This window comes from Coregonus lavaretus, assembly GCF_964263955.1.
Source record: "Coregonus lavaretus genome assembly, chromosome: 19".
Classification (NCBI taxonomy): Eukaryota; Metazoa; Chordata; class Actinopteri; order Salmoniformes; family Salmonidae; genus Coregonus; species Coregonus lavaretus.
In genome coordinates, this window is record NC_140006.1 from 38,089,835 (window position 1) to 38,098,729 (window position 8,895).

At 42.2% G+C, this 8,895-nt stretch overlaps 1 protein-coding gene across 1 annotated transcript in view; it reads right to left on the reverse strand.

Annotated features, from left to right (window-relative positions):
* The window catches only part of LOC311146397 (serine/threonine-protein kinase N2-like), a 38,814-nt gene extending 34,899 nt beyond the window's left edge, over nucleotides 1-3,915 (reverse strand). Inside the window, exon 1 of the mRNA XM_084182898.1 lies at nucleotides 3,588-3,915. Within this exon, the coding sequence (XP_084039024.1) occupies nucleotides 3,588-3,608 (21 nt within the window). The 5' untranslated portion in view covers nucleotides 3,609-3,915. The remainder of the gene's footprint in view (nucleotides 1-3,587) is intronic.
* Between the last annotated feature and the right edge of the window lie 4,980 nt (nucleotides 3,916-8,895).

The window sequence follows — 8,895 nt, forward strand, 5'->3', positions numbered from 1 at the left end:
GCAGGGGATCAAATACTTTTTTCCCTCACTGTATGTAGCTGATTAGAGAAAATATTGCACACAGTGGAGGGTGGAGAAATTGTAGGACAGGCTCATTGAAATGGCTGGAATGGAATTAATATAAAGATGTCAAACAATTGGTTTCTTACATTCATTCCATTCCAGCCATTACCATGAGCCAGTCCTCCGTTTTAATGTCACACCATTAAACCAACACTTTTTTCCCCTCACTGTAGGCCTGCGTCTCAGTCCAGAGGGAGAGAGGCTCCGCCTCCCTGTATGACTCACAGGTAAAATGGAGGTCACAACTGCTGGAAGAGGTAAAAAGTCAGCTCAACCCAATTGGTTTCTGTAGCTGTGTTTGACTACCAGTGTGAAGAGCTCCTGAGTGGCGCAGTGGTCTAAGGCACTGCATCGCAGTGCTAACTGTGCCACTAGAGATCCTGGTTCGAATCCAGGCTCTGTCGCAGCCGGCCGCGACACTCATGGGCGGCGCACAATTGGCCCAGCGTCGTCCAGGGTAGGGGAGGGAATGGCCGGCAGGGATGTAGCTCAGTTGATAGAGCATGGCGTTTGCAACGCCAGGGTTGTGGGTTCGATTCCCACGGGGGGCCAGTATAAAAAAAAATATATATGTAATCACTAACTGAAAGTCGCTCTGGATAAGAGCGTCTGCTAAATGACTAAAATGTAAATGTAAGACAATACAAAGCCATGGACCAGCCTTATTTTCCACTCTAAGCAACAATATAGCTATGAAAATCTAACTGACCGAGGAGAAGATTGAACTTGGACAGGCTTGCATAGAAGTTTGAATCAACGCAAACGATAAAAGCTTGTGTCCTTTTCCTTAACTTAGTTTAACCTATTTCTCATGCACCTACAAGAATCTAACCAAAGCAAACATTAGGGCATGAACTTCCACTGTAAGCAGGCTAAATAGTCTTAAGCTCAAACTCCAACAAAAGCTCAATTCAATTCGAGGGACAATGGAAAAGTCGGACAGGCAAACATTAACTTATGCTAAAAGCCTGACTTAAGAAACCAAGACGATTTAGGTTTAAGGTAGAGCGCAATGATACCTGCTTTTTTTAAAGCCTGACTTAAACCTTAAACACCAATTCAACCTAAACAACACCAATTCCTATCCAAAACCGTCTTTATTACATTTGGTTTGGTAGCTGCATTTATACCAGAAATGGCACATAGGATAGAACACGCTCACCTCCAGGCCAGACTAATGCATTTAAAAGACTGCAACACTTGTAAATTACATAGATGACAGGTGTAAACTGAACATAAATATAAAAGCAACATGTAAAGTGTTGGTCCCATGTTTCACGAGCTGAAATAAAAGATCCCAGAAATGTTCCATATGCACAAAAAGCTTATTTCTCTCAAATTTTGTGCAGAAATGTGTTTACATCCCTGTTAGTGAGCATTTCTCCTTTGCCAAGATAATCCATCCACCTGACAGGTGTGGCACATCAAGAAGCTGATTAAACAGCATGATCACTACACAGGTGCACCTTGTGCTGGGGACAATAAAAGGCCACTAAAATGTGCAGTTTTGTCACACAACACAATTCCATGTCTCAAGTTGAGGGAGCGTGCAGTTGGCATGCTGACTGCAGGATTGTCCACCAGAGCTGTTGCCAGAGAATTGAATGTTAGTTGGTAGAGCATGGCGCTTGCAACGCCAGGGTTGTGGGTTCAATTCCCACGGGGGGCCAGTATGAAAATGTATGCACTCACTAACTGTAAGTCGCTCTGGATAAGAGCGTCTGCTAAGAGACAAAAAAAAAAAAAAAAAAAAAATAAGCCACCTCCTATGTCATTTTAGAGATTTTGGCAGTATGTCCAACGGGCCTCACAACCGCAGACCACGTGTAACCACGCCAGCCCAGGACATAAACATCCGGCTTCTTCACCTGCGGGATTGTCTGAGGAGGCGGAGGTAGGTGCTGAGCAGTATTCTGTCTGTAAGAAAAACGAATTCTGATTGGCTGGACCTGGCTCCCCAGTGGGTGGGCCTATGCCCTCCAAGGCACACCCATGGCTGCACCCCTGCCCAGTCATGTGAAACCCATAGATTAGGGCCTAATTTATTTATTTCAAAATCGACTGATTTCCTTTTATGAACTGTCATTCAGTAAAATCTTTGAAATTGTTGCATGTTGCGTTTATATTTTTGTTCAGTATAACTACAACCCTGGTCAGTTTAACTTGATGTGTCACTCTTACATCACAGGACAAGGGCAGTGATACCTGGGAACAGTGTATGGTTTGCCTGTCTTTCTTGGCAGGGTTACAACACAACGCACACAAACTACTGATGACCAAAAGGTTATGGGCGATAGTTAATGGGCAATAACACCACTTCGTCACTCCTGTACATGCACTAGTCCTTTGTCTAGTCGTCGACAGCAATATAATCAACTTGACAAATACCAGATATAGTCTTCCCCTCACTGTCCAAACAATCTCAGCCGTCACCCATCTAACAACACAAGAGTCTTGTGAAACAATGTCTGCAAATAGACAAGGCTGAATTCATGGGTCAGGCTGAGTGGGTACAAATACGGTTCCAAACAGTGACCTACCTCTAATCTAATCACTGAAAGAGCAAACAAATGCAATATGTTCACAGGATAGTGTCCTCGAATACAGAAGTTAGATAAAAAAAAATTGCTATATGTTTCGTAGTATACAAAGTTATTAAATTGCATGGTCAGATCACATCATTATGCGTCCAGGCTACATTGTTGTTCATGGACATTTTTTTTCTCTCCCCAATATAAAAAGTGCCAGATTTGACAGCTGACGTCATCCCAGTGTCAGCAGTCAGTGGTGACTACAAACTTTTTCCGGAGTCATTTGTTGCGGTTCAGAGGTGGGGAAAAAAGATGAACAAAGAACCATGCAACTTTCCAACTTTTTTTTCACAAGACGTGATGTTTCAAAATATTGCAATATGATTAGCTACAGTTACCAGTTTAAAATTCAATCATGTATCAGGGAATGCTCAACCTTCTGGAATTGAAATGTTTTACACTTGCATGTCTTGGAACATTATTTTCTAATAACTTAGTACAAGTCTTGGCGCCTAGTAAAACATGTTTTTCTTTTAATAGACACCTTTGGGCTTTACCACGCGCCCACTTGCCTGGGTCACTATTTACAAAGGACCTTAAAATGGAAATGGAAAATGTTGTTCCATGTATTCGAAACTACGCTATTTTTCTTACAAAACGCTCAAAAACATTTTACTATCATAGTCGATATTCAATTGATTTTATGACATTAAAATAATATACAACAGATTAATTCAGTAGTTCAGAAGGTGGAAGCTCAAGTGCAAAATAACACAAAACTTTGGATATTTTGCTAATTGTTTTCCAGGCCTCAATCTATAATTCCCAGACAATCCTTCGGAAGAGGGGGACGAAATACCTAAAAAATGTATTAAACTCAAAAGATTTGAATCCACTGCAAATGGTCTATAGAATAAAGTTATTTACCAACTTGGAAAGCGCACTTTACAACAACTTTACTAATTTATTGCAACAGTTGTCAACGTTTCATACCTGCACGGAATCGGCGGCCATCTTGGCTTTCGACTTTGAATCAAACTCTACGGAGACAGGGGAGGTAGAACTCCAAAAACAGCCTTGTTTTAAGTTTCCCTCTCGTGTGTCAAAAATAACCTATTCGGTGACCAAACCATCGGTCATATTGGAAATACTTGACTTTCCATGGCTTTCCTTGAGTCCTTGCACCTTTTTTCACTGAGGCAAGAAAAGTTATTCTGTAGTCCACATATATGAAGCAGCAACATAAATAAATATGTCCCACTGCTTTCACTTTGGGAGCGAGAGGCTGTGGTTTGTGTGGAAATGCATCAGCGTCCGCCCATTGGAGCTATGCACTCACTCAACCCAGAGCCCATTCTCGCGGCCAGATTCTATTCACACTCTCTCACGTGATCGTAAACTTCTCACGCGCACGAGCCTCGCACTCTCCTGTAAGAAATAATGTTTACACAATATAATAGCGTGTGAAAATTCTAGAAGTGCAATAAAATGATGAAGATTATGAGCTGGCCACTACTTGTTCCAGGTTATCCTATAGGTGAAACTTCATTGACATCATCATCATTCATCATAAAAATTCACAAATAAATAAATAATAATACATAAAAAGTGGCAGTAGTATAGTATATAGTGGTAGCCTAATACACTGTTGTACAGTAGTAGCAGTTGTAGAGAATGACTATCACGATTGTCTTCAGCAACTGGACAGATTCGATTACAAACTAAAATAACTGTCAACAGACTGCACTACATACCAATGGCATCATGAGCAGGCAGGCCTTCTACAGAAATGGCTGCAACAATATAGAAATAAGCATGTCCATGTGTAACGCTCTGGACATGTGCGCCCTGTTCGATAATATCTGCCCTAACCCTGTGTGAGACATGGGGATGTTTGTCTGGCCATATGTAAGCCAAGGCTGTGCTGAACTCTCACTTAGGAGAGACATACAGTACCATGCATAGGTTTCAATAGAAAGTGGGAGAGAGTGTTTCGTTGAGTGTGCCCATTGCCCATTATCAACTTTTCTGAACACAACCCTAAGCTTCTGATAACCCGAAACGATATGATCTTGTCAAACCAGCAATACTAGTTCATGGGTTTGATATGGCAATAGGTTGGTTTCCTGCCTCCTTTAAAGTCAAGTCACCACTGTGTCATCACCAGTGTGGAAGTAGGTAAGAAAGTTGTAGTTACATCAGACCTCTCTGTCTCATATATGACACTGTAGACTAGAGCCTTCATTACAGGTCCTGGATCTATTTGGGTCATTTTACAGATGATGAGAGAGAGCACTATTTCATCTATTTAATATCAGTCTGGGAAGGAGTACAAACGGAGAAAGGCATAATGCCACTCAACAGGGGTGTTTTCATACCACCGACTCTGTTGCAAAACGTTTCATAAACGGAAGCAAGCAGAACGAAACGGGGAGGGACTGACCTGAATTTGTCCAATAGAAACTCCAAACAGTTGCAAAACGTTCCGTTGTGAAACAGAATCGGTGGAATGAATACACCCTAGGGCATTACTTGTTGAGACAGCTATGGGAAAAACAGACAAGTAACTCTTAGAAGTAAAGATGCTATCTAGAACCCTAAAGGTTCCAGGCAGAACCTTTCCACCAAACAAAGAACCCTCAAAAGAACCCTTTACGAACGAAAAAGTGTTCTACAAGAACAACAAAAATTCTGGGAATTCCATCAGGCCTAATTGTGGTTTGGACAGAGGGCAGGGAAACCCTTTTTATTGGGTCACATTGGCAAAGGAAGCTGTTGTAGACTATCTAATGATGGGATTAATGGGCGATTGGTTCAGTAACTAATGACTAGCATGAGATTACCTGGGCTTGGCTGGGTAGAGTTTAGTGGCACGCTGCTTCAACCATAGAAAAAGTATTAATTCTATGGCTTCAACAGTGTGCACCAGCAGCCCTGGGACTTAGCCTTTTCTATCTATGTAGACTTGTTGGTGCCATTCTTTTCCCCAGTTTGGAAACCCCTCTGTCATTAAATCTCGATTATGGATTTGAACCATGGATTGCATGGTTTAAATCCCCCACCACCACCCTGATAGTTATATATTTTTATTTTACATATTTGGACATATACAGTGCATTCGTAAAGTATTCAGACCCTTTGACTTTTTCCACATTGTTACGTTATAGCCTTATTATAAATTGGATTACATTTTCCCCTCAATCTAAACACAATACCCCATAATGACAAAGCGAAAACAGGTTTATTTTAATGTTTTGCAAATGTATTACAAATAAAAAACAGAAATACCTTATCTACATAAATATTCAGACCATTTGAATGAGACTCGAAATTGAGCTCAGGTGCATCCTGTTCCCATTGATCATCCTTGAGAGGTTTCTACAACTTGATTGGAGTCCACCTGTGGTAAATTCAATTGATTGGACATGATTTAGAAAGGTACACACCTGTCTATATAAGGTCCCACAGTTGACAGTGCATGTCAGAGCAAAAACCAAGCCATGAGGTTGAAGGAATTGTCCGTAGAGCTCCGAGACAGGATTGTGCTGAGGCACAGATCTGGGGAAGGGTACCAAAACATTTCTGCAGCATTGAAGGTACCCAAGAAGAGTGGCCTCCATCATTCTTAAATGGAAGACGTTTGGAACCACCAAGACTTCCTAGAGCTGGCCGCCTGGCCAAACTGAGCAATCAGGGGACGAGGGCCTTGGTCAGGGAGGTGACCAAGAACCCGATGGTCACTCTGACAGAGCTCCAGAGTTCCTCTGTGGAGATGGGAGAATGTTCCAGAAGGACAACCATCTCTGCAGCACTCCACCAATCTGGCCTTTATGGTAGAGTGGCCAGACAGAAGCCACTCCTCAGTAAAAGGCACATGACAGCTCGCTTGGAGTTTGCCAAAAGGCACCTAAAGGACTCTCACACCATGAGAAACAAGATTTTCTGGTCTGATGAAACCAAGATTGAACTCTTTGGCCTGAATGCCAAGCGTCACGTCTGGAGGAAACCTGGCACCATCCCTACGGTGAAGCATGGTGGTGGCAGCATCATGCTGTGGGGATGTTTTTCAGTGGCAGGGACTGGGAGACTAGTCAGGATCAAGGGAAAGATGAACAGAACACAGAGAGATCCTTGATGAAAACCTGCTCCAGAGCGCTCAGGACCTCAGACTGGGGCGAAGGTTCACCTTCCAACAGGACGACGACACTAAGCACACAGCCAAGACAATGCAGGAGTGGCTTCGGGACAAGTCTCTGTATGTCCTTGAGTGGCCCAGCCAGAGCACGGACTTGAACCCTATCGAACATCTCTGGAGAGACCCAAAAATAGCTGTGCAGCGACGCTCCCCATCCAACCTGACAGAGGTTGAGAGGACCTGCAGAGAAGAATGGGACAAACTCCCCAAATACAGGTGGTGCCAAGCTTGTAGCATCGTACCCAAGAAGACTCGAGGCTGTAATCGCTGCCAAAGGTTCTTCAACAAAGTACTGAGTAAAGGGTCTGAATACTTATGTAAATGTCATTTCAGTTTTTTATTTATTTTTAATTAGCAAATATTTCTAAACCTGTTTTGCTTTGTCATTATGGGGTATTGCGTGTAGATTGATGAGGAGAAAAAAAAACAATTTAATCAATTTTAGAATAAGGCTGTAACGTAACAACATGTGGAAAAAGTCAAGGGGTCTGAATACTTTCCGAATGCACTGTAGATATTTGATCTTCATTTCAACACTATTGACAGCTAAAGGTAACCTAATTTTTAAAAAGCACACAGAACAATTACATTTATTATATAATCTATTCTACAAAAATCAACAGAAATACAATTTCCTTGTGCAGAAAAAATACGTACACCCCTATCACCCCTGTGCAGAAAAAATACGTACACCCCTATCACCCCTGGGCGGCAGGTAGCTTAGTGGTTAAGAGCGTTGTGCCAGTAACCGAAAAGTCGCTGGTTCTAATCCCCGAGCCGACTAGGTGAAAAATCTGTCGATGTGCCCTTGAGCAAGGCACTTAACCCTAATTGCTCCTGTAAGTCGCTCTGGATAAGAGCGTCTGCTAAATGACAAAAAAAATAAAAATAAATAAAAATATCATGAAATAACTTAATGTAGGCATTTATTGTTACTATCTATCAGTCTCTTCCTTCGACTGGGAGGAATTTGTGCCCACTGTTCCTTACAGAATTGCTTCAACTGTGTGATGTTTGAGGTCTTTATTGCATGTACAGCCCGCTTCTAGTCCCCCCACAGCATTTCTATAGGATTAAAGATCTGGGCTTTGACTCGGCCATTCCATAACCCTCCATTTCTTATTTTTGAGCCATTCTGTTGAGGATTTGCTCGAGTGTTTTGGATCAATTGTCCTGTTACAAGATCCATTTTCGGTTCAGCTTCAGCCTTTTGACAGATGTCCTCATATTCTCCTCAAGTATTCTCTTGTACAATGTGAATTGATGGTTGACTCAATGATGGCAAGCTGGCAGGCCCTGAAGCAGCAAAGCTGCCCTAAACCATAATGCCCCCTCCACCATGCTTCACGGTTGGTATAAGGATCTTCTGTTCAAAGGCAATGTTTTGCTTTCGCCAAACATGACGTCTGGCATTGCAGCCAAACAACTCCACCGTTGACTCGTCTGTCCAGAGCACATTGTTCCAGCAGTCTTGTTCTTCACTCAGGTGTGGTCTGGCAAACTTCAGTCATCCATTTATATTCTTTTTTTGAGAGCAGAGGCTTCTTCCTTCCTGACCTCCCACGTAGGCCAAGTTTGTGCAGTCTCTTTCTGACAGTTGACTCATGCACTTCGACATTGATTGTTGCAAGATGCCTGTAGATCCCTTGATGTTACCCTGGGGTTCTTAGAGACTTCTTTGAGCATCTTTCAGTCAGCTCTTGGGCTGATAGATTGCCAGTGGTCTGGAATTTTCTCCATTTGTAGATTATCCGTCGGACAGTGGAATGATCGACTTCAAATTGCTTGGAATTGGGTTCTGTAACCCCTCCCAGACTCTGGGCATCAACAATCTTTCTTCGGAGGGCCTCAGAGAGCTCTTTTGTATGGTTAACACCAAACCACACCAAGTTTCTGATCTTTATATACCCTCCAAGTTACTCTCTGATGGTGTTATAATCATTAGCACCTGTTTTGGTGCACCAGATTCTAATTTTAGCCATTCATGGGATGATAAAGTAGAGGTGTACTAACTTTTTCCACACAAATGTCATTTCTGTTTATTTTAATTTCATCAATGATTGCAAAGTGTAATTTTTCACTGTTAAATGTTTGATTAGGTTACCT